This window comes from Poecile atricapillus, chromosome 20 (genome assembly GCF_030490865.1).
Source record: "Poecile atricapillus isolate bPoeAtr1 chromosome 20, bPoeAtr1.hap1, whole genome shotgun sequence".
NCBI lineage: Eukaryota > Metazoa > Chordata > Aves > Passeriformes > Paridae > Poecile > Poecile atricapillus.
Genome location: NC_081268.1, coordinates 6518980 through 6545534, shown reverse-complemented (window position 1 = coordinate 6545534; position 26555 = coordinate 6518980). Strand labels below are relative to the sequence as shown.

At 50.4% G+C, this 26555-nt stretch overlaps 1 protein-coding gene across 1 annotated transcript; it reads right to left on the bottom strand.

The window, feature by feature from the left end:
- Positions 1-5942: 5942 nt before the first annotated feature.
- Positions 5943-24832, bottom strand: URM1 (ubiquitin related modifier 1). The gene is made up of 5 exons (XM_058853831.1): positions 24692-24832; positions 21920-21990; positions 9881-9962; positions 8813-8861; positions 5943-8120 (listed from the first exon to the last, which is right to left on the bottom strand). Exons 1-5 carry the CDS (start codon positions 24724-24726, stop codon positions 8052-8054), a joined length of 306 nt encoding a protein of 101 aa, XP_058709814.1. The 5' UTR covers positions 24727-24832; the 3' UTR covers positions 5943-8051.
- Positions 24833-26555: the final 1723 nt, after the last annotated feature.

Sequence of the window (26555 nt, the reverse complement as noted above, 5' to 3'; positions counted from 1 at the left end):
GAGTTTCAAACCTCCCCGGGAAGGAGACAATGGGGGTGTCAGGGCAGTGATTTAAGAGGGGGGGCTCTTTCCATCACAAAGGCGAGACAAAGGCGCTCGACGCTGGGAAAGGGGCTTCGGCGGCGGCTCAGGAGAGGGGCCGTGGTATTGTGCCTGGCCAGCCGCCCTCGGCAGCAGGGCTGCCAGGGCCCACCGGGTCCCGCTGTGTCCCATTGGATCCCACCGGGTCCCATCGGGTGCCAGCAGGTGCCACTGGGTCCCATTTGGTCCCACCTGCCTCTTCAGCCCAGTCCGTACTGCAGCCCCTCCCGCCGCCACCCTGGACACCACAGTCTGGTGGCTTCGTGGATGTCACCATGACCCATGGTGGGAGGGAGAGAGTCCCCAAGCCCACGTGGGATGGCTGGGGCACCCCTGCTCCCCACATTCCCCGGTCCAGCGGGGCTGGCCAGGGACCAGCCCATGCTCAGGGCTCAGACTGGGACCAGGCCCCCCATGGGCAGCTGTCCCTGACCCGGGGGACGCTCAGACCCAGAGCCCTGTGCTCCCCTCCCCGTCAGCCCTCCCGGGTGTCCGGGGCTCCATTCTCCTCTGCGGTGGCCGCTCCCGGTTCCGAGGGCCGGCGAGGGATCAGCAGCTCCTCTGTGAGGAGCTCAAAGGGGCTTTGTGCACCCCGGGGCTGCCGGCACCCAGCACCACCGGCCACGGCCGGCACGGGCACCCCGCCGCTGCCCACCCTGCCCGCACCTCGCAGCCTGCGCCCCCCACAAACCCCCCTATTTGCAGCTGCCCCCTGTCCAACCCTCCTCCTCCATCCCCGTGGGTCTCAGCCCCTAAACCGTGGCATAACCGCCTCACAAAAAAAAAAAAAAAAAGAAAAAAAAAAAGAAAAGAAAAGAAAGCCAGGAAACTGTTTAAGCAGACAACTTACAGTGTCCTCTGCTGCCGAGCTGAGCCCGTGTCTCCAGCCAGTGTCCCGGTGGCGACGGGGTCGGAGCCTGCACGGAGAGGGGAGTTTTTTTACAGGAGAAATGTTTTTCTCCCGGTGCTGGACGGCTGATCCGAAGCAAAAGCTGGAAACAAGTTCATTGGTTTTGCTCTCGCTCCCTGTCCTTGCCCTAATTTTTTTTCCTGGCAGCTGGTGGGAGGAAGGGAGCTGGCAAGGTGATGCTTTTTGGGGAAGTGGGGAACTGCTGGTGAAAGAGGCATTCACCGCACCGGGAGCCTGGGAAAGCCGGGGGGCTGCCGGGAGGGCAGGAGCCGGATCCCCGAGCAGCGTGCCGGGGCTCAGGGCTGTGCCCAGGCTGACCGTCGTGCCGAGGCTCGTGGTCGTGCTGAGGCTCACGGCCGAGCAGCGCCCGGCGGCAGGTGGAGGGGCGCCGGCGGGATACACCAGAAAGCCAATGACATCATGTTGTGGGTTTGTTGTTTTTTTTTTTTTTTCCAGGATGAAATTCGCAGACAACTTCCCCGACCGCCCGCGAGCGCTGGGGCTCCGCGGTGAGGAGCAGAACGGGTCTCCCCAGGACACACAGGCGCCCATCGAGAGAGAGTGCAGGGCTTAGCCAGGGCTTTATTTTTTTTTTCCTCTTTTGGGTTAGAAGAGCTAAGTTTTATTTTTTAACTCGCTGGTAACACGCGAGGGGCTCCCCAGCGCACAGAGAGCGGCGGCGGAGCGGAGCAGCCCGGCACAGCCGGCGCCAGCGCCCCGCCGGGGACCCCCCATCCCCACGGCGGGGCAGGATCCGTCCCCGGCCGCCCAACCTGGGATGGCTCCTTTCGCCTCTTCCCTCTTAATTTTGTTTAGAAACTTGTCAGGTTGGTAGATAAAGGAGGTGGAAAGATCAATCCCGGCTTTTCATCAGTGTGGGAAAAAGTATTTCACTAATCCATATTTATTGGTGTAAGGAACCGGGGGGGTGCGGGGGGAGGGCAAGAGACCCTAATGGTCAGAGTAAAGGACAGAAGGGACAGTTTAAGGCTGCCCTTTTCCGAGAGGTCACATGTCACCAAAATCTTTCGGTTGTCTCGGGATTGGTTACATTCTGTTCTCTTTTTTTCTATTGAGGTTGCCAAGCAACTGGCTAAGACCAGCCAAGATATTTTCTTTATTACAAGTGGAGCAGAAAGCAGCAAGGAGGAGAGAGATAAAAAAAAAAAATAAAAAGAAGAAAAAAAAAAAAAAGGGGAGAGAAGAGAAGAAGTTTAGACAATTAACATTTATAGGATCACATAACTTCATTAACTCGGCTGAGATTTAGGAATGAGACAAAAAAAAAAAAAAAAAAAAAAAGGTGGTGGTGGGGAGTGTTAGGAATTAAAACAAGTTAAAAGGCCGGCAGGTCTGGGGCTAAAACAATGCCAGAACACCCGGAGCAGCGACAGGGGCTTCCCTCTGATGGTTCTCACTTCCCAAAGAGTGGCCAGTCCCAGGCAATGGCTGCAACCCAGCTCAGGGGCCTTCAGCTGCTGCTGCTCTTTTTTCTTTTTATTAAATGCTGGCTTTCTTTTGGTTTTCACGCTCGTAGGAAGTGGGTTTATTGCTACTAGCGCTGGCAGGGATGTGTTGGGATGCAGAGGAGCCCTTCTGAGGGAGGCGCATGGCTGTGGCAGGAGCTGGGGATCCCCCTGGCCCTGGCCCATGGGGAAGGGGCTGTGAAAATGTGGCTGTCCCCAAGCCCTGGGACACCTTCACGCCTCTTCAGGGTGGGCAAAACCTCCCAGGGAGGGAATGAGGCTGTGGGAGAGCAATCTCCAGTCACAGATCCCTGCCCTGTTGGTCCCTGCTCAGGGTTTGGGCCTGACAGTCTCTGACACTCCCTGGGCTCCAGAAGCGAGGCCTAAGGCAGGGGACACTGCTGAGGGCTGGGGACATGCACTGGGCTCACCCTGCAGCTCCATGGGGCTGGGCTGCCCCAAGCATCCCTGGGGCCGCGGGAGTTTCTGTCCCAGCACTCACCAGTCCCTCTCCCCGCGTGCCCAGTCCCTGTGTGAGGACACGAGGGAAGGCGAGAACAAGCGGGGACCTCCACGGTGAACCCTTCCAGGCTCCTGTCCAGTACTGCCCAGGGCCCCCTGTGACACCCAGGGTGGCGGCAGGCAGCAGTGGAGAAGGCGCCGGTCACCTCCATGCTCTTCCCTTTGACTGCGGGGACCTTCTGCAGGTTGGAGCTGGGGGTCCCCGGGCGGGGAGAGGCAGGCGATGTCCCCGCTCCTCCGGCCACAGCCCGCAGCTGCTGGCACCTCGGTAATATTCATTAGGGGGAAAACAATGAGCATTATTTATCCCCAGCACTTTCCCTGCCGCTGGGGGGCCGAGTTGGGGTGCAGGTGACCCCGTACCCCACGGCGTACCCGGGCAGTGTCACTCCCGCGGCGGCAGAACGGAGGGGGTCTCCAAGGGGGCCCGAGTGGGTGGGAGAGGACCCCAGACCCAGCTCTGCCCCCGGCGGCTCGGGGGGGATCCCCACAATCCCGAGTGGGGCCAACCGCGGCCGTCCCCGGGGCTGGGCGCCGAGCCCCCGGGGCAGAGCGCACCCCGCGCCCCGGGCCCGGCGGTGCGGCGGCTGCGGGCCGGGCCGGAGCCGGGGTTTGGGAGCTGTGTCTTTAAGAGATGGCTGGCTCCAGGTTGCAGCTGCTGTTTCTGTGCTATAGAGACAGTGGAGATTCATTACTCCTAAAACACAATGGGCATTTATCACCCCGTGGTGTTATTCAAATCCAGTACCAATTGAAGGTCATCCCCATTCTTTTCTCGCCGGCTCTGCAACACATTTATTGTTGTGCCGTTCAACTAAAAGCCCTGCCCGGCCCCGGCGCAGCCCGCAGAACCCCGGTGTGCGCATCCCTCCCGGGCGGATTTGGGACCCTCCCGGGTGGATACGGCGTGGAGGAAGCGGGGCAGAGCCGCGGCGGCTCGGCCGGGCTCGGGGCCGGCAGCAGGTGCCGCGGGAGCCCCGCCGCTGTGCCCCGCCGAGCCGCGGGGGCCGCCCGCTCCGCCCCCGCGGGACGCACTTTCCGCGCCCCGTGGAAACTCGGAGCCCCGTGGGCCGCCGGGGCCGAGGGCGGCTCGGGCAGCCGCGGGTCCGCCGCTCGCCCGCAGCCCCCCGCCTTCTCTCGGGGCGACCTGCCCGGCCCCGCCGCGGAGCGGCCACGGCCACCGGCACTGGCATCGGCGGGGGAAGCGCCGGCAGCGGCCCGGGATTTTCCCCGGCTGGAGAGGGGGGATTTGTTCCCAACTTCGTGGGCGCCGGTCGGTGAGGAGGGGCTGGGGAAGAAGCCTGGATTTTTCATCTTTTTCCTTTATTTTTTTTATTATTATTATTAATATTTCCCCCCCAGCGGTCATTTATAAATTTCGGAGATTTGTTCAAAGTGCACGAATTTTGAGGGCGATCCGCTTGGAATTGGTGGATTCTCCAAGGCAGGAGCGCCGCGGCTGCAGCGCGGGGCCGAGGTCTGTGCCCGCAGCATCACCCCCGCGGAGCCCCGCGGCTGCCGGAGGCACCGAGCCCCGCCACGGCCGCCAGCCCCGGCGCACCGAGCCCTCGCTCCACCGGGGCTGCTCCGGCAGGGATGGATCGTCGGTTTTCGTTTCTATCTTTTTTCTTGTTCGTTTCTTTTTTGTTTCTTTTTTTCCTTTCCTTTTTTTTTTTTTAATTTTTTTTTTTATGTTGGGGATTTTTTCTTTTTTATTCTATTTGATTTATTTTTTTTTTAATAGGGCTGCTTTTAAAATTTTTTTCTTTTTTTCTTTTCTTCTTTTTTTTTTTCTTTTCTTTTTTTTTTTTTTTTTTTTTTAAGGGGTAAGAAATGAGTGGATAAAATTAAACTCCTGCGGTGCCATTAAATGGAACCCGGGATGCGAAACGCCGCGGCTGCGCTCGAAACTTGTCGGGGCTGGAGCAGCGGCTCGGCGGGGCCGGGAAGCGGGAGCGGGGGGCGGCGGGAGCCGGCTCAGGGCCCGTGTGTCCTTCTTTTCCAGGCTCCAGCCGGATTCCCCCTGGAAGATCCCGCGAGCCTGGGATGGGAATCTCCGCTCCTGATTGTCCAAACGCAATTCTTGTGCGATGGAGCCGTACGAACCAAGAATTGTGTCTGGACATCTGTAGCAGAGGTTTCACCTCCTCCGGCGGGGCTCCAGGACGGTTCTCGGGGCACAGGACAGAGGACGGACCTTCCCCGGGCCCGGGGCATGGCAAGGTAACCGCTCCCGGCTGCGTCCCGGGGGTCGGGGCCAGGATTTTAGGGAAACTAAGGAAACACCAGCGGCGGCTCCGCTCTGCTCGGCGCGGCCGAGGGTGCTCGGTCTTAATGCGTCAAACACTGGCCAGGTCATCACCGGGACGGCCAGCCCCGAGCGGGCAGGCACCGGGCACGCACCGGGCAGGGACGGCGGGGCCGAGCCTCGGGCACCGGAGCTTTGCCGGGAGCCGTGGGGCCGCAACCGGGCGCGGCGGGCGGGCACTTCGGCCCTGCGGCTCCATCCCGGTTTATCCTTCTTATGTTTATTTATTTATCTATTTTAACATTGCGGCTTAATTTCATTTATCGTATTTCGGCGTGCTCCCGTCCCCATGCACCGGGACACTCTTCTGGTGCTCTTGCCGCAGCCCCGGGCACACGGAGGCCGCTCCGACTGCTGCGGGTCTCCTCGGGCCGAGAACCGGCCCCACCGCTCGGGCACCGGGCGGGTTTGGCGGAGAGCGGTTCCGGGCTGCGGGCACGGCCCTCACCGGGCTCGGGGAGCCCCTCGGAGCGGAGCAGCCCCGGCGGAACGGCGGCCGGAGGAAGGCTCCTTCTAACAGAGAGGCTTTATGAATCCACCAGCCAAACGGCTCGGCCGGGGCTGCCAAGGAAACCCAGGAGGAGGAGGGAAGCATTACAAGATCCGAGCAGAATTTCACCAAGAGCCTATCTAGGACAAAGCTGGAAGGGGAGAAATGTTTTAAAAAGCTTTTATTTCAGAAACTTTTTGTTACTGTTGTTGTTACAGGATTTTACTGTACCCCTCTTCTCCACCCCGCCCCGGCTTCCTTAATCTTCCCGTTTCTAGCTTTTTTTAGCAGTGATTGACAGCTTTTACTACAGCAGGAGCTAAGCCACCTGGGTCTACCTGCACTATCGAGGGGAATAACAGCTCCTGGGGAAGGAACCCATCTTATCTGAGCAAACAGCTGGGGGGATGAGAACAGACAAGCCAAGCCTAAGGCACAGAGGCAGGGTAGAGGAAGGGCAGGCAGCAGTGCTGAAGATGAACCTGCTTTTTCCCATTGTGTTTCAGTCCGTTACAAGCCGCACGCCACAGAGGTTCCTTGTTTTTCGGCCAGCTCCTACCATCACCTGGAATCCCCTTCCACTGTCCCAGCCCAGCTAAGCTAAGGGCCAGGAACTTGGGACAGAGAAGAGCCTTTGGCCTGTCTGTGTCATTTACAAATGGCGTGAGCTGGACTCAAGTTGCTGTGGCTGGATTTGGAAAAGGCTGAATATTCATTTGTCACCAGAAGCGGGTTGAAGTTGGGGTTCTTCAGATGCAGAAGCATTGCAGGCTGTGGGTGCTTTCGGTTATGCAGGTTGTGGAGGGGTAGACGTGAGAGAGGAGTCAGTGGAGAAGTCAGCTGAGGGAATCACTCTCCGCATCAGACAGAGGAATTCCTCGGTCAGGCGCAGCACTTGGGTGTTGGGCCAGGCTGCCTGAGCAGGGCTGGTGCACTGGCTGCTCCCCACCTCCTCAGCAGCTCCTGAAGATCGAGGGCTCTTAGAGCAGGACATGGTGCAGATCAGCTCTGAGAGGCACCGACTGAGCACCGGCGAGCCCTCTGCTCCACGCCAGCCGCAGCTCAGGCAGGAGCTGCTGCCGGGGACCTCTGCATGCTGCTGGAGCCGTGCCGAAACAGGTGAGCAGGGCGGGGGGAGCGCAGGAGGACAATCCTGGTCAGGCACTCCTGGAAGCTCATGCAGCATGTTTCAGACCTGTTGGTGCCAATGCTATCCTCTCTGAGCCCATCCCTCTGCTCTCACCGTAGCCTCCTGGCTGGCAGGGGTCAGTTTGTCTATCCAAGGAAACCTCTGGAAAGCCAACAACACCCGTGCCCTAGCAGAACCACACACACCCACTTCCACAGTGCTCACAGGACTTCCTCAGGGTACACAGCAAGAAGCCTTTTCCTCCCACTGACACAAAGGGTTAAAAGCCACTGGCTTTCTCAGGTCTTGGCACTTTAACTGTGCATCTCCAGCCCCAGCCCTTCTCCAGCCAGACTGCAGCTCCCACCTGCACAGAATGCAGTGCAGCCTGATCAATTCTGTCTATCATGGTGACAGAAAGATCATTTGCTGCCCTGATCACTCTGTGCTGTCTCAGGCCGGGTGAGGGTTTGTTTTCCCTCCATCCAAATCATTATAAATTGACAATATTCATGGGCCAGTACTTCAACCTGCCTCAGCTCTGGTATGAAAGCATGAGGGATCAGAAATACAAAACCAAAAAAGCCCATTTCTCTCCTGCTTCCCATAAATAAATATCATGAAAAGCTGAAAGTCACTTCTGAGGGCTTTGGAGCTGTCACATTTGCTACCCCATGGAAAAGCTAGTCAAGCCACCTTTTGTTTCCTTGCACTTTCCCACCCTTCCCATGGCTGGTGCAGAGACTGTATCAACGTTAAGCATTGTGTTAAATGAATCCTGGTTCCCAGCACCAGAACACCTCACTGCATGTTAAGACATGTTATCCTATTCAGGGTTCAGCACCCCTCTTCCTCCTGTGAGAAAAAAACAAAGTCCCACATGCTGAGGTGCTCTCTGCTTGTTAGGGTACCTGGAAGTGCAGCCAGGAGAGGTGAAATGAGGACCAAAGACGGATGCTGTTGTGGTGGACAGAAGGCCGCAGGCTGGCGGGGCTTTATTTGGATGTCTAGAACAAGTGAATGCAGTGGGAAGATGCAGAGACTGGACACAGGCAGTTCAAGAGAGGTTTGGGTGGGTTAAGGTTTTTGTTTGGTTTTTTTTTTCCCAGGGATTTGGATTTACATCCTCTTGTTTTTTCAGGAGTTCACCCGCCGTGCAATGTTGAGATGAAAAGAACATTATCCTGGTCCTGGAGTTTATAATCCAGCTCACCCTGCAGGCCAAGAAAAAAAATGAAAAATTGTTTAGATGTCATTTCCAAATACAAGCTGCAAAGAGAAAACAGCTCATAAAAAGATGGTGAGTATTAGGGAGAGCAGAAGGGGACAGACTGATGTTTTCTTCATAACAGAAGCAAAGGTGAGAGATCAGCCACAGTGCTGATGCTCATCACCCCACATCGCTTTCTGGACCAGGGTTTTGACAGAATAGGTGGTTGCCTGAGGCAGGGAAATGGTGAGGGGCTGTTTGTTGTCTGAGCACAACAGTGGGATAAGAAAGGAAGACATTTACCAGGTGCCTGTTTGAGTTGAAATCTCCCTGTGGCCTTTTACCTGCCAGGCACCACCTGACTTCAGGGAAGGTCCCAGGTGCCCTCTACGCTGTCACCCCACATGTGGGGGGAACAGCCAGCAGCCAGAGGTGCAAAACCCAGTGCCAGAGACCAGAGAAAAAGGGTGATCTCTCTTCAGACCCTGTCTGGCTGATGAGACTCAGCAGGTTAGAGAGAGGCTCCAGGCTTTTGAACAGCCACAGTACAGGAGATAGATTCCAGCCTGCCCCTTCCCCCTCAAATATGAGATGCTTCGCTTGGGGCAAGAATCAGAAATAGCTTCTGTGAGAGCAACCACAGAACAGAGAGAGCAATATTTTCAACAAAGAAAGTCAAACTGAAGGAGTACAGACCATTAGTTCCCAGTCTGCCTCGTTGATGAGCACCAAAATTCCTGGCCTCCTGCAGAATAGAGAGAAATAATTAGGATACAGGCCTGCTAAAAAGCTCCACAAATAGTTAAGAACAAGGGATGTCACAGCACAGATCACAAGCTGACTGCCTATAAAGCCAAAAAAGGGATCCTAGCATGGAGGTGGAAACAGGTACAGTCTGTGCCCTTTCTAGATCAAATAAAGGGGACGCAGGAGCAATCCCAAAGCTCATTTGAATGAAAAGGCACCGTTCCTGAGGATGCTCCAGGATGACTGCATTTCCGTACCATGCAGAAAAGCCAGGTAATTAAAACCCACGCACGACAGTCGAGCGCAGAGAGCTCAGTGTGAAGGTAGGGAAAGCCATTCTGGTGCCCCTACCAGAGGCACTAAACACCTGGGATCCACTCCAAGCCCCTGATTCTGAGCAAAGGGATTCCCCCTCTTTGATCTTCAGTGTCCTGCAATTGTCTCTCCTGTTACCAGGGGACCTGGCACATGCTTCAGCTCACAAAGATCCGTGACGAATGTTAAACACCCCCAGCGCCACCCCGCAGTCAGGGATGGCTTGCACAGCTCACTCTGCTCCATTTCTCTTGCCTTCCTTTTTTTTTTTTTCCTACCCCCTCCTCCACGAGACTGGCCCCATTTTGATAATAAAAATACATTTCCCAGAAGAAGTATTTGTTGGCATTTCTCAGAATGACTGCTTCAGTCCCAGTGATGTCAGCAGGGAACAGACAGACCTGCTAAAACTCCTGGAATTGAGGATACAGGTGCTACTCTGTTCCAAGTGATAATGAAGAGAAAGTATAAATGGCCCTGCTTCATGTTTAAGGTTTAAAGATTTGGGGTGAGGGCTGCAAATGATGCTCTCTGTGGACAGCGTAAGGTGTGGGTGGGATACCTCCCACTATCACTTAAGCAATTCCTGTGTTTTCATGGTCATTGACTTACTCAATAGGAAATCTGCCCCAGAGGAAATATCCCCCAAACTGTGGGGATCAACAGAGAAACACAAGGAGCGTTGATAACAGTTGTACTCACACAGATTCCCCTTGTATAAATAACTCTGGTCGCTCTTTCAACAGATTCTGTTTGATCCACTTGAGCAGGTTTCTGATATCCCCTGGAAGAAAGAAGGACAGGGTTTACAAACTAGCTGATGGCTCCTGGTGATGCCAGAGCAAGGTGATTGTTTATCCATGAAAGAGCAGATGAGGAACATGCAGGATGGATGGGGATAGCTGCAAAGAAACTCACAGACAGTCCTGTCCCTATGGTTTGGCAGAAGAGGTTTCCCACAGAAAGCTCATCCCACAAAGAATGAATGCAGCTCCTGCTGAAGCACTGATCTGGCAGCAGATTCCTGATGTTCAGGTCTCTGACACATCCCATATCCTGTGCATTATCTTGTCACCCAACAAATTATGTCTAATTCTCTTGTGTGCTTAATTAGATTTAAAAAGTCCAAACAAGCAAGCCTAAGAACCTGAATGGAGCAAAGACAGACACTTTTGACCAAAACCAGCACAAGCTCTTGGAGACATTGGGAGCTCTGGGGCCCAAACCTGTCCATGGCCATGCATTAAACAGACAGGAGAGCCCTGGCCCATAGTTGCATTTTGGACACTTACAGCATCCCTCAGCATCACACCTGCTGCTCTGGAGTGTTCCCCATGCTGTGCCTGCTCCCTCCTTCTACACTTCATGCTTAGAGCTTCTTTATTAAAGCTCAGCCTTTATCTTTCCATTTCAGTAGGTGACAGAAAGGATTTGTCTTCATGTAAAAGGAGGAGGAGACACTGCTGGCGGGTTTTTATAGTATCAATTTTACTTTGTGAGGCAAAAACAATTTCTTTAGTGATAGCATCAGTTAATTTCCTATTGGAGAGGTGAGAAGAGACAGAGGGGGGGAACAATCCGTTACAGGGTTTAGAGAAGCTGACAAATTGCAAAGTGGAGTTCTCCTGCATTTGCCTCTATATTTCACTGTTCCACAAACCACTTCATCATTCCGAATCCACAATCAGTTATTCTCCCGGGGCTCCTTTAAACAGCCCTTTGAAAGCCCCAAAAGAGTTTTGTTTGTTTTCAAGAAGCGAGGAAGCTTTCTGAAGGCACAAATCCACCACTGAGGGCTTCAGCCCTGCTCCAGGAGGAGCAGGGATGGCAGGATGGGTTTCTTACGTGAGGTAAGCTCACTGCAGTCATGAGGAATCTTTCCACACATGCTTCTCTGAGTTAAATTCACTCTGTGTACCATTCCCCATGTGCTTGCTCATGACCAGCAGTAATATATGCATTTGTAGTGGCTTGTCTCAGCCCAGACCTTACCCCAGGATTTTATGGGATCATGGATGTTACCCAGAGCCAAACTGGGGTTATTCCAAATAATGTCACCCTCACTGGTCTGTCACACTCAGGATGAACAGCCCTGGTGTAGACAGGTGCACATCAACTAGGCAATGGGGATATGTCCATCTGCAGCAGATGGGGGCCTCTTCTCCTGGGGAAAGGGGGAGGGGATGCTCTGAGATTCCCTCTGTTCCCCCTGCTTTCCTAGTGCATTGGTGCCTCCAAACCAGCACTGACCCCAAAACCCCAATCTCACCACAGGGCTGCCCAGAGCACAACAGGTATTGCTACCTCTAAGCACTGGATCACTAATCTGGGCAAAAGGAGCTGCTTTGTGCCTCAAAACTGCCAGGTGAGCTGGATCACCTGCCTGGGGCCAACCCACGACTGCCTTGTAATGATAAGTAGTTAAAATAACAAAATAGACCATTTTCTGCCTCCTTCCTAGCAACATGCACCGGTGACAGGGAGCACCACTAAGAAGGTGTGTGTATTTACATACATATACACACATACATACATATGTATGTGTGTATATGTATGTACACACACACACCCCACAGCGGTCGGTCAGCCATCAGAACAAGAGTTAACTACATTCACCTTCCCCTGAAAAATGCTGCTGCAACGTCAAGCCCTCAGGATCTCACACCCAAATGGCTCCCGCTCTCCATCACCAAGAAATGAAAGCTGTAAAGGAAGGAAGATGGAGAGGAGCCTTCAGGAGAGGGAGGGGGATGTGAAGGGGACACCAGCCCCACTGCAGCATCACCCGCGAGCTGTTTCATATTTATGCACTTGCAGCAGGGCGCACAACAATGAGCTGTGCCATATACCATTCTCCTTGCATGGAATAAGCAGCCCTTTCCTCTGGGACCTTTCAGGAGAGATCATTTAAACAGAAATGCGCTGCACTAGCTGGATAAAAGGCAGCCACCTAGAAGCAGCCTGGACGGAGGAGCGAGAGGACTGATTTATTCGAGGCTGAGCTCGAAGACTCCCTCGTCCCATCTCCTTCCATAACAAATGTTATTTTCAGTCCCACCTGAGCCAACATGCATTTATTTCTATCCAGAAGTCACGTACACATATACTGAAGAATTTAAAGAGTGGGAAAAAAATGCAGACATCCCTATGCATGCCTAGAGCTTGCCCATTACAAAAGATACAAAAATTAAGACCCTTTCTCCACAGCCAACTTTAAGACAATACTTTCATCTGCTTTATCAGCACTGAATTTTTTCACCCACCTTCATTTCTCCGTGTCCTACACACCAATATTACTAGAAGAAATCAATTATAAAGGATGACAGATGACCACAGCCACACCAAAACAATCTCCCACGAGAAAGATATTGAAAAGAACAAGATTACTTCCACTGCAAGTGGTCTGTGGAGAAGCCATCTTGCAGCTCAGTGCCTCAAACAGCAGTCTTGATCAACAGCTCAGGACTCTGTTTTTACGATGGAAATAAGAAGAGGTAAATTATAGCATAACTGCTTATCTCTTACAGTTGACATGCATAGTGTTCCTAAATAATTTTCTTTCTGATACTATGCTATGGGTCTAACAGGTTTCCAGCTCCCTGGGCCAAGGATTTTTCTATGCAAACAGCAGGTTCTCTAGAGATGACATATAAAGAAGGAAAAAATCTCAGCCTGGTCAGGCACCACATCTGCTGACAAGTTAAACCATCGTTACAATGCAGTGATTTCACACTTGTGTTGGTTTGGAGCTGGCTCCCATCACAGAACAGAGGCATCTGCTTTGGCAGGAGCACAGCTGTACTACAGGTGCTGTGATTTGCCTGTAAAACCTGCTGTGCATTTTGGCTCCGGAGGGAGGTGCAGGTGAGAGCTGAGACAATACAGCATTTTGCTCCAGCATCACCAACTTGAACCCAGCTCATCGCAGTAATGATATATTTTTATAACTGCTGCATGGTCATACTGAAATCTTTTTGGTAGCCTACTCCATTTCACTCACAGCAAACAAATATCACATCAAAAATGCACTCTTAATTCTCATTAACTGTCCCCACCATTGGCAGCATCAGAGGAGAAGCAAGACTGAACCAGCCAAGGAAGTGGAAATATTCTCAAACTGCAAAGGAGGGACTGAAGCACATGGTAGGAAATCCCTGTCTTATTTCTACACAAAGGCAGCTTCTGCTGCCTGTGCTAACAGCACATCAACCCTCTCCAAATTCTTAGGAAAAAATAATCTAAAATTAATTAAAAAAAAGAAAAACTGACAAACATTTGAGAAAACTGCTTAGTTCAAGTGCACAGATGAGAGCCGAAGCCCACAATATATGCAGAAAACAGATCACCCAGCAAAACACAGCGCTCAGGAAAATGAGATGTGTGCTTGCAGTGACACAAAGTCATTGCCTTGTCACGCAAGAGGACAGGATGCAGGAACTGCAGTGAGTGCACACAAAACCCAATAGCCTCGGCTCCTGTTCAGCCCAGCTGCATCACAAACACTCCTGGTTGTGGCAGACAGAACTGCACAGTCTGCTCTGTCCTCCTGCAAATCCTCCAAGGCCTGACCTGCATTGCCCCAAGTGCTCCTTCATGAAGAATCTGCTGAGCTTCCTCTGCAACTGGAATGCATCTAATAGTCCCTTTTAGCAGTGCCTGGGTTCATTTGCACCCTCAAAAGCAGGGCTGAAATCCATAGATCTTTCCTAGCTCAATAAAACCTCCTGGGCCTGACAGATCCATCAGTGACAACTCAGAAAAGAGGGCACTCACTGTGTGCAGAGAGAAACCAGGTGCCTCGAGTAAGAAACACCAAGCTGGGTGTTGTAGTAGAAGGATCTCACAATGAACTCATAAAGGTGCAGAAACATGGAAGGATTTTGTGCAACCCTGATACCAGCTGACATGGACACACAGCCCTTGGCTCCCAGGGAGCTGCACAGGTAGCTCCTAGACACACATGCAAGGACCAGACATCTCTGTGTCCCCTGCCTCAAAACCCACATACAAACTTGCACCTCAAAGGGCACCCAGAAGGTGTAATTACACCCATTTTCTTGCCCTGGTTGCAGATCTGGGAGATTATTTCAGTGAAATAGGGGAACCCTATAAAGGTTGAACCATGGAAAATTCCCTTCTGGTCTGCAGTAAATAAGATATATGTGGCACTGGTCACTAAGGGGTCAGTGCTGCAGGAGCACAGCGCTTTCCCGGGCCGCCTTGTGGACACCTCCCTGTGGGGTACCATTTCTTTGACCCAGAATAAGATCATTTATCATACTGACCATGGCTGAGCTCCAATTTGCTGAGGTCACTAACTCTGGACGAGCGCTGCTCCACCCACATTCTCAGCCACCGGCCTGTAACCATGACAAAGCCCCTTCCCTGCCGCTCCTCTGCCATTATTTCCCCTGCCTGCATGGAAATGTATGGAAAAACAATTTGTATGTCCCTTTCCCTGCGTAAGCAGCTTGTTTCTAAAACAGACAAACCAGCTCCCAATACCTGCTGCTCTTCCAGGTGCATGATTGCTCTTTGCTTTCGGATCCGAGCAGACCCTCCAGGAATCTGCTCTGGAAGGGAGCTCAAAACCAGATCTAAGGGATCCTTCCAACTCCTCCAGCCTCCCATCTGATATGCAAATCACTCTCTGAAGCAGACCATGGTGTGCCATAAACTGCAGAAGAAGACCTGGAATGGCTGATATAAATGGAGTCACAGGCAAATGGATTTGGTATTACGCAGAGTGAGCAGCCAGGCAAATTTTGCAGCAAGAGCAAAATCCATTTTCTCTGACAAGTGCACAAGCCAATCCTGCCACACACTGGAATGGGCAGTGATTTAAGTACTAGGGAAGAAATTAGGGGGTAACTACAGCCAGGCATAAGAGAACTGCAATTGTTGCTCTCATCTCTTCTTGTCTGCTACAAATGAACACCAAGGTCTTGGCTTCTGTAATTTTTAATTGCTTTAAGACATCTTTTTCTTGCTTCTCATCTAGAAGAGAAATGCTCTTCTTAATTTTCTTATGTCCACAAAATGGGAAAGGATCACAAAGGTCTTTCACAGCCTTCCTTTTAGCAGTGAGGACTCAGATCCCAGCTATCACCCAGCAATTCTCAGCCCTGAGGTTTTAATCACAATGCTTATGAACTGGAGAGGAGCTGCTTGGGATCTTCCACTCCCCACAGATTGCTGGTAGGGAAATACAAGTTCAAGGGATCTCCAATCCCAGTGCTAGCCAGCAGCAAGCCTCCAGATCCATCAGCTCCCATGACAAAAAAAGCAGCTTCGAGCTGATTCTCAGGGTAAACCTAATCCCTACTCATTTCCAAAGTCAGAGCATCTAATCCCATAACACCCAACGCTATTGTCACTTCAGGCTCCCCAATAAATGCCAGTGCACCAAACTGTCTCTTTTAATTAGGATCACAGATCACTAGTGTTGGCCCAGGGTTCAAAATTGTCAAAGGAAGGAGCTGAGAGAGCCTCAAAGACTATTGCCCCAGCAGCGAAGTACCAGCCTGGGGATCGCAGACATTAAAAAAACCATCTCTTTAACAGGTCCTGTGATTTTATTCCTCTGCCAGTGCAGAATTTTCTCAAAAAAAAGACCATCCTGAGCCTTGTCTGCTCTGATTTTAAGAGGTTTGAGCACTGTAGACCTGCTTCCAAACCCCAAGGAGACTGTGCCATGGTCTAATAGTTTTTGCAGTCAGGAATCTTCTACTAAAGCACTAAACTCCCATTTCTTCATTCCTCCCTATCAATCTATGCTAGATGATATTGCATCACACTGGCTATAATCTGTCCTTTCCAATGATAAAGGAGATATCCCACCTCATCACTTTTCCATTCATTTATCCTGTTTAACCTTGAATGTTACTGGTTAATTTTTTTTTTTTAAGCTCTCAGCAAGACAATTCAGAGAATGCATTACTAACCACCAGTGTAAAGCTTTGCCAAAACCCAGAAAAATGAAATTTCCCCTCTCTCCTGTTTTCCTGGTTTCTGAGTTTTGGGTGTGTGCACAGGCACTGAGGGCTAAAAAGGAAAATCTTATTGCTATCAAAGAGACTACACAGAGCTGATGTGCAACCCCAGACCATGGAGGAAGGTGGCTGCTCCTGCCAGAGTGGAGAGGGATTCCCTGGCAGCCTGGCACTGCTCTGCACGCAGCAGCCAGCCTGGCCGAGGGAATTCCCTGGGCTGGGCTCTCCCTGGCACTGCCAGCTGGATCAGAAAATGCCTTGAAGTCAAATCCTTGTCCCCCTCCCAGCTTGGCTGGTGGCTGTGTCCCCTCTGGCTGCTGGATGAGTCAGTGTCTCAGCTCAGCTCAGGAAAGTGCCATGATTTTATTCCTCTAAATACAGAAATCGCCTCTCACTTTTGGGATCAGATCTGCTTTGCTATTATTAGACTTTCATACAGGGCCAAGCACCATTAAACCGATTCCTGCCCACCCAACCCAGCCACCCCCACAGATACTCCAAGCCCCTCAGTCTTACTTGAAAGGGAAAAAGAAAGGGCCAGTGAGATGATCAGGGTGGAGGAGAGGGGGGGGTAAGATTTACAAGTGAATGGAGGTAAGAATGGAGCAGTTTGTGGGATAAAGGGGCTGCGGAGGGAGCTTTACAGATGTGCAGAGGGACGGCGGCTCATTGTTTAATTAAGCAGAAAGTGGCTCTTTTGAAAAGCAATTTTGCACAGGAGCTCTGAGCTCAGCAAACAACTCCTGCGAGTGAGGGCAGGAGGAGAAAGGAACAGCTGGCCCGGAGCCGTGTGAACCGCATGCTAAGCGGTTTAAAGGGCCCGGATCCTCCTCCCCAGCCCTGCTCCGCTGCCACCCTCTGAACAGCGCTGTCAGCACAGCAAATCCCACCAAGAGAAAAGAGGGAGCGGAGGGGGGTGGGACAGAGGGGTTATCCTGCTAGGTGTCCGCACTGCAATACAGCGGCTGGGAAGGAGAGTGTAACAGCCAGGCTTTGTTATCCCAGGGATTTGGTCACACACAAGAGCTGGTTTCCCAGTGCCTGGGAAGCTCCTTCCACAATGAGTTGGGATGAGCTGATCCGGTAAAGCGGCTCCACGGCCTCCCAGAAGGGTGATGGGACTGCTCCTGTCAGGACAAGCGTTTATTTCCCTGTTCCCTCTAAAGGGAGCCGTAGCCCCGCTGGGACAGGGACCTGGAGCCGAGCCCCACGCCAGGAACTGTTCGATCGTGACGTGGCAGCGCCGCGACATCTCTGATCGCGACAGCTCTGATGCTGCAAACACTGCTCACCCTGACTGCCTGAGCTCTCACCCTGCATAACCCACTGAGCCCCCTTCCCTTGTCACCAAATCTATAATTTCCTGCCTAAAAGAGATGCAAGAGTGGGATGCACGAGAAGGGGAATAACCCAAGTCCTTTGAGAACTGCAAGTACCACACACTGTGGTTAAAAAGATTTGACTGCATGAAGTTCCATGGATCTATGGGGTTTTTTTTTTACCATTCTTCCAAAAAGCCTCTACATTAGCAAATATATTTTTATTCTTTCTTTGGAGCAAGTTTCAAAATGTTAGGAATAATAAACAGAGCAATAAAAGCATGCCAGAATATTAATGACTCAACTACGATGTACTACCCAGCACTAGGCACTTACCAAGAGCCAACGCCAACCGCTACTCTGGATTTTACAGGCTCTTTTGGCCCAGCACCCCAGTAAACACTGAACACATGCCATGCTGTATTTTGTAAGCCACCCTGCCTGTAACATAGGTCTGATCTTTCAAGATCCCCAGGCTCTTTTCCGAGCAGATGAATGCTCCCAAGTCCCCAGCAGTCCTCCATGCTGTGCAGAACAAGGCCCCTGGAAAGCAAAGCTCTTGAGGAGCACACTATGCTCTTCTCTACAGGGATTCAATATGAGCAGCATTTGGCAGATTATTTTAATTTTCCCTCTTAAAAAAAATCTGATTGGCAGTGGGCTTTTTTCCCCTAGAGTTTTGGTAAAGGGAAACCACAAACAATTACCAAAACACACTGATCAATAATTTAACCTTCCAGACTTGTAAAATGCCATAACACAATGTGAATTCTTGATTAGTCCAGAAGATCCCAGCGAGCACCAGTGAAACTGGTCACTGCTGCCCCAAAAACACAAATCCCACCACCGAAGCCTCAGGAGAAATTCAAAGGTCTGTGACAGCAGCTGAGCAGCCTGCAGCACAAATGCCAGAGACTTTACACACAACCCCAACCTCTGGGTACAACATCCAGAAGACAGCCCAGCAGAGAGGTTTTGTAAACACTCTTCATCAGATGATGCTGCTGAGCCAAACCTAAAACGACTACAAGGGTTAAACAATGCCAGTGACTTCCTACCCTCCCAACAGCATCCATGCAACTCACATGGCCAAGACAAATCCACCACTGTGAGTCCCAGTGAGATGGAGGAAGGAGCTCCAGCATCACTTGCAGAGCAGTCATACAATGATCTATTTGATTACTGAAGCACTTGGTTAAATTACTGTGGCTTGTTTCAGGAGGAGGCTGCCAAATACATTTTCAGTTTTTAATCTAGGGTTTCTCTCTTTTATGCTCCATTGTCTCTAATAGCCTCTTAGATGCTTGAAAATAAAGTTGATTTCCCTGCCAATTTAATCCTCTCTCCATGTGACAAATATCGTTATTCCCCCAGCTGCTTTCTTCCACACACACTGTTTTTATGCAGAAGAAGCCAACAGGGCACGATGCCTTTAGATCCTCTAACAGCATTATCAGTGAGATCATCAGAACAGCCAGAAATTTGGGACAAGATTCTTGTTTAACATGAGGTCTTCTTTCTGCAACAGCTCTACAAGATTACACAGTCCTGCAGAAAGTGTGGCATATGTGCTGCCTATGCACATACACCACATCTTTCTAAATTCCCACTTTGGCAGCAACTTCAAAATGCAAGCTGGGACAGCTCCACTTGGAAATAAAGAACAGCTATTTAACTGACATCAGGATACAAAATGCCCCTTGGAAAATAAAAATAGGTCCTGCCACGTGGCTGTGCCCCTCGTGGCTTGCTCTTGTCCCATTTGCAGCTTCCTTCCTCCTGCCTTTCCCAATCCCTCCAGGAGTCCATCTCCAGGCATCAGAGAAGGACAGAGAATCAAATCTTCTTGAGAAAGTTAACTGGATCTGGAACCCACCTACTTTCCGTCTAGTCCTTGTTATCAGGGAAAAAGAAATGACCACATAAAGAGTTTTCTCAAGCAGCATTATCATTTAGAGAACACTGACTGTCCCTGCCAACCATGGAGCACAGCTTGGTTTTTATTTTCATGTAAATATTTGTGGGTATTTCTTCATATAATTTTCCACCTCCCTTCACTTCTGGGATATTATAAAAATGCCTAAACAATTAAAATATAGGTGGGCCAAATAACCCAGAGAGAAGCAACTGTTCTGCAAAAAGGAGGACAAAGACAAAAATAACCTAGAAAAAGGGAAGAGTAGGTAAGAGAGGCCAAAATGGCCAAAAATAAACTTGGCAGCTAATGAAATCACTTAAAATGGGGTTAGAAGTGCAGGTCTTCAAGTAGTGTTCATACTACAGGTTCTTCCCTGGAGAATTCAGTGATGGACATTCAGGGTAAGGTAAGCAACAGGATATGCTGAGTAGAACTGAGCTGTTTAATTTCTCTAATCATTGCAATTCCAGCAGCACAAGGGCAGCAGGGACCTGGCTATGTATATCTTTATTTACCCAGAGAAGGGAGAGTTAAAATTTCTTAGTGTGAACAAGGGAAATACACACCATTAGGAACAATATAAATTTGCAAGAAAATTTCTCATATTTTCTGATATGATTCCATTGATTCCTCAGCACTACAATGTAATTGTCTTCTGGAAGTATCATGAGGGGTGTTTCCAGTAATCCTTTACTGTCAGACACTCGGGCCACCTCTGCCTGCCCCACCCCTGGGTTGGGCTATAAATGTCACTACAGCAGCTGCCTCACAGCTCAGTTTATGTTCCTGAGATGCTGCAATCCACAACCAGCCCCAAAATGAAACATCCCTGGCAGCCAAGGCACAAGACAGCAGCAAACCAGGGGCGTTGACAAGGGGGTACACTGTCAATTCTGCCACTCCTGTCACAGGGATAGCAGTGTCTGGAAAACAAGGCAGCGGGAAAAGCTGGGAGCAATAATGTTAGCTGAATCTGGAATGAATCACTGGAGATCATGACTTTGAACCCTGAGGCTGAGACAAACCTTCAGGGAGAGATTTACCCCTTAGGATAAACGCAGATCCTACTAAGGCTGCAGAAGTCTTCCCAGCAGCTTCAAGTGGGAATGGATCAGGCCACATACAACTGCACCACTGACAGCCATCAGGCTGGAAGAATCCCTCTTTGGTATTAATACCCTCCCCTCCCCTGGCAGAAATAAACATCTCCTGTAATAAACCTTTTTTCTTCAGCATCTGATCATGGTTTGAACACCACCAAAACATTACCGTTACTGGGTATTTTAAATTTACAGAGCACTGAAGAAAATTATGCTCTAGCCCCCAAGTTTATAAACCAACTAAATGAGTGTTTGAGTGTTTTAGCATTTCTTTGCTACCTTTTGTTTAAGGATCTTAAGTGCCTCAACAGCGCTGGAATTTAATGCTGAATTCTCTTGTGATACATGAAAGTATCAGTAGCAACAGGGGAAAGTTAAGCAACATGACTAAACTCACAAAGCAAATCAGCATCAGGTCATGTTTCTGGAGCCTTAGTCCCTGTCTTTAACCACAAGATAACACAATATTGCAGTATTCCTATTATATTTGAATTACACATACTTATGTCCAAGCATCAAAAGCACTTCTACCAATCTCTAATTACTTCCAGGCACAGCAAAATGGTTTCAGGCCTGGAGGTTCCCAGCACATAGATTATGATATCAGCCATTTGTGAGATATTGGTTGCTAACATTCCCTCATGGCTTTGTGTTATTTTGGTTTATAATCCCACTCCAATAGCATAAAGCAGTGCTATCTAGCTGGAAAAATTCAGAACATACCTGTGGCAAAACTACACTACAAGTGAAGTATGTGGGTTAGTGCAGCATTGCTCAGTATTGATACTCCAAATTGCAAACCAGGAATTATGACTGCTTATCCCTGGAACACTAAAATCCTGGTTTTTTATTGCAGGGAAGGCCATGGGCAGGATGTCCAGAACCCTATTTGAGCATTACATTTACTGTTCTCAACTGCAGAGTTCATATTAAAATTATTACATTTACTTGAAAGGTCAAATGAGTAGATAAACAACATTTATGTTTCATTGCTACACATTCCCCCACATATCTATACACCACATAAACACACACATATATATATATATATGTGCCTCTTGGAAACCTCTGAATAGGCAGGAAAAAACAAAGGAGAGAGGATGTTATTGGTAGTTTCATGTAGCAAGAAAGACAAACGTAGACTTGATGGAAACATCCAGAGGCTGTTGTCTATCCAGCAAGAGGGAGGCAAAAGTCTTAAGGAAGGACTTGATTCACAAGTGCTTAGAGGACAGGAAGGACCTCAGACTTTGAGAACTACTCCCTGTTTGCCAAGCTGCCTGATCCATGGTATGTCTGAAAGAGCTTTTAAAATACTTTGATCCTTGCTGGCAACTAGAAGTGCTGTACAAACCAGCTTTGTTTCATTTGTTGTTACTCTGTCAAGTTATCCAACAGGTTCTGATACTCACAAGGCTCTGGTTGACAGGGCAAAGTCACCTGATGCTTTTTGACACCATCGAATAAGAGTTCTGCACCACCTCTGAAATAAAAACAATGAACCACTGAGATTTTGCTTTATTGTCAAAAGAAGGCAGTACAAAAGAGGCGATTTACATAGATGCCACAACAGAGAAAACAAATGACACAGACTATATTTAGCACAGGATTCCCTTTGTCTTTTTTTTCCTGTCACAAACCAGAAGTCCACAGGGGAAGCTGCCAGCTCCCTTTGCCAAGACAGAGAGGAGGCTCTGCTGTGGGCCAGAACCCCACGGTGCCAGGCATCATCCCAGCGGAACGGGAGGATGGTTCCCATCTCCGTGTGTTCCCAAACCGCTGTGCAGCGCTGCCTTCCCTCTCCAGCCACCGGCACAGCTTCCACTCAAACAGCTCTACAGCCACCACGCTACATCCAACGCTGCTCATCCCTAACACCTGCTGGCCAGAGATCTCAAAAATTGAGCATCCTTCTGGAATAAATATTCCCTCCCTTTCCACGTGTGAACACACAGAAAGGGGAAATGACTCACTCAAAGTTGCAGAGCAAGTCAGAGCCAGCAGCCCCAAAGTCCTGGCAACCCTCTCTTGATCTACAAACTACAAAGTGTCCCAGAGAGAGACTTCACTGGGAGCAGCAAGTGATGAGGGTGACAAGGAAAAGTACAAATAAATAAATACACAATCTTCCTCTACTGAACAACCTGATGTTCATCCCTCTTCTGACACTTTGAATGCATTAGGGAATACTCTCAGATAACACCTGATGGCCTCAGCAAGCACAGATCAGTGTGAGCAGGATATGCAGAGCCTGGCAGATAAAGGAGCTGGTCCTCACACTGGAAAAGAATGGGACTTGAAATGGGTCCAGGTACCTAACCTTAGGCTCCCCAAAGGAGTAATTTGTTTTTGTAACCACATCTTAGAAGCCTCAGCAAGCTCCTCACCTCTACTCCTGCTCTGGAGAAAGTACAGTTGTGAAAATCCTGAGCTTTACCAACATCAGTCATTTTTCATGATGTTGTGAGGCCTCAGACCAAACTCAGTCTTAAATTATAAAATTTACTATGTGAGTAGGGACCTGGATAATAAACACAAAAGCTACTTGAAGTTGCAGGACACAGAAGCAGACAGTGAGAGCTTTTGGCTCTAAACTGAACTCTATGCTGGCCAAAGTTTTAACAACTAGGAATCTCTTAAAAAACTTAATTCACTTAATATCAAACTGAAGTATAAAAATGACCAACCCATTTTTAATGGGCATATAATTGTGGCAAAATGTTCTTCCACCTTAAATGCAGATTATTTTGGAAAAATTTTTCTATGAAGCTACTTTCTGGGAACTTATTGGTGCCTCTCCTCCCTTGGAAACCAACATAATAAAGAGAAATATTTAAAACAAACAATCCCCACCTAAGTATCAACAAAGATACTTCCAGATGTTATTAAGTTCCTTTAAATTCAATATCTAAAAATGCCACAGTAGGTTTTCTTGGCTCTGCAATGGCAGAGCACAACAGAACCCTTGTTATGCCTTCGACAGCATTGCTTATATGCAGCAACTCTCCTAAAGAGCACTCTGTTGGTGTTCTTCCACCAGCTCACAACAAATAGTTATCTAAAAATTGAAGCAGCGATTATTAACGTGAGCCGAGATTCATGTGAGGGAACAAGTCATAACAATTATATGAAAAACATTTTTTCATGTCATGAAAACAAGGTCACGCTTTGTTACAGCGGGAGATGTAGATTGCAGGATAAGGTCCTTCTGTAAGGCGCGAGCTGTGGGGAACTCAGCTGTGGTTCCTACATAGAGAGCTCATTTATGCATTTCCAAGGGAAGCAAAAATGCATCTCACTCTTCTGGGAAAATTAGGAGAGTTGCTGCAGCTGGAAGCGGGAAAGATAGAGAAAAGGATTCTTAAGGAGAAGGGTATTTAAAGGGTTATGGTATTTCTGTGTTCGTGAAAGGGTGGGAAAAAGCGAATAAATAGCAGCCTTTTAGCTTCTGCTAAAAGGAGGCTTTAACGAAATAACACAAGTATTTCCACAAATATGCACAGCTTCCACTGCAAATGCTTTAAGATCCCAGGGCCAGAGCATGAGCAGTGCTGATACTACAGCAGCAAAGGCCTGGAAACTGAAATGGTACAGAGTGAGAACCTGGCAGCTTTACAGACCTGACAGGGCTCAAACACAAAGCACAGTGAGGGCACGTGTCCACACACAAACACACACACAGACAGTGCTCAGAAAAGAAAAAAAAAAAAAAAAGAAAAAAAAGAAAAAAAAAAAGCCGAGAAACGAGAGGAAGGTTTTCACAAATATTTTTAATAATTAAATTTTTTTAAAAAATCGAACAACTCAAAAAGGTTGAAAGAGGTGAAAGAAAAAGAAAGGCCTGGCACAGGACGATGACAGAGAGACGGGAGCGAGGCCCAGGGACAGACGGGCAGATGGCCCTGCCCCACACTGCGTACACCCTCCGGCGGTGTCCGGCCCCTCCCGCCGACGCCTGGTTCCCCGGTTCCCCGGCGGCGGCCGCTCCCGCTACCGCGGCCCGCAGCCCCGTGACAGCGGCGGAGCCCGGGCCCAGACGCGCCTGTAGAGGCCCCCCAGGCCACACGCAGCCACCGCCCCGCCGCAACGCCGCGGCCGCCTCACCGAGAGACCGGCCCATCGCGGCCCATCGCGGCCCATCCCTGCCCGGCCCCGGCCCCGCCGCCGCCGCCGCCCGCGCTCACCCGAACTCCACCTGCAGCGACACGGGGGCCGCCATCTTGGCAGCGGCGGGCGGGAGGGGCGGGCACGCGCGGCCACGCCGGAAGCGCCGCGCGCACTTCCGGTCCCGCCGTGCTGCGCCGGGGAGGGTGGGGCGGCCCGGTCCCTCCTGCCCCCGGTCCCTCCTGCCCCCGGTCCCCCCCGCCCCGGGTCCGTGCTGCCCCGGGTCCCTCCCGCCCCGGGTCCCTCCTGCCCCGGGTCTCCCCTGCCCCGGGTCTCCCCCGACCCGGGTCCCCCCTGCCCCGGGTCCCTCCTGCCCCATCCTCCCCGCTCCTGTTCCTCCCCCGGAGAAGCTCCCGCAGTGCCGGGGCGCGGCGCGCAGCGCGGCCCGGGCCCCAAGTGGTGTTATTTTAAAATGGCTGGGCGCAGGTGCCAGGTGGTGTTATTTTAAAATACCGATTTCTGCACCAAGTTCAAGCTTCGCCGTGCAGGGAACTCCTTTAATGTGCTCAGAACCACTCACAGGGCCCTGTTCGCTCAGAGCACTTGGGCTGCGCAAAAGCAGGAGCTGCAAACAAATTTCCCAGCGGGGGTTTCCCAGCAGCAAAACTGCTACAACACAAGACGTTCCACCTCAACATGAGGACGATCTTTCCATTGAGGGTGGCAGAGCGCTGGAACAGGTGCCCAGGGAGGGCGTGGAGTCTCCTCTAGAGACATTCCAACCCCACCTGGACACGTTCCTTTGTCACCTCCTCCGGGTGACCCTGCCTTGGCAGAGATCATGATATCCTTGAATGATATCCAGAGGTCCCTCCAACCCTACAATTCCATGATTCTGTGATGCCAACCTGCTGCCTCGCAGCTTGTCGGGATTGTGGGGGACCAGAAACAGCTGGGTGATGCTAAGGACACCTCCTGTCAGCACCAGGAAGATGCAGTTCTGCATCGGGGGTGGCTGTTCAGCATCTCCTCCTGCTCGGGCAGCCCCTGCCAGCCAGCACATCCCCACGGCGCCAGGCACCCCCAGCACAGCGTTAAACAACGCGGCTCACATCTGTCGCCTGTTTGTTTTCCCCTCTTGTCCCCAGAGAAGGCCCGTGTACACAGGCAGAACGCAGCCATGGCGGTGACAGCTGGGCTGTGCTTCTCCCCCACACCATGGAGCTGCACTGGTAGAAAAACTGCAGCCCCTTAACCCTCCCTCCACTCAGCGGAGGGTTTGGGTTTAAAAAATACATGTACATGTGCACACATGCACATAGAAATGTAATAGCTATGCATATACATGATGCATTATGTGTAAGGGGCATAAATTTACACAGACAGATTGCTCTTCGTTTATGCTAACGGGGGTCAGAGTATGCCTAACCCCGGGAGCAGAAGGTGGTGGTGTTTGTAATGGCCTTTTGTTCTCTGAGGAGATCATTCTCTGGGCTGGGCCCCAGGAAAGGCTGGTCCCTCCAGCAGATGAATGCTGCTGTCGCTGCCGGGGTTACATGATGGCAGAGCCGTGAAGCTGTTGACCGTGGTCTTCATCCAAAAATTCCGTGTGGATTTTATATATCTCTAATTCCTAAGGCTTTTGAGTATCTTGAAGATACAGCCCAGGATGGAATTGTATGAAAAAGTGGCTGAGGAAAGAAGCCTTCAACAAAAATCTTTACTTCAGAAATGAGTGAAACATTCTGTGTTCAGAGGATCTGGTAATTCTAGATCTGTGTTTGTAGTTATGGTTTTATATGAGCTATTCTTCTTGCTCCCAGAAATCATTTATGAGGCCAAATAAAAACAGAACTAGCTCCTAAAAGAATCTTGATTCCTGACTTACACAACAAAATGGTACAGATTTAGTGTTAGTACCTCCCTGGAAAAACAAAAATAAAT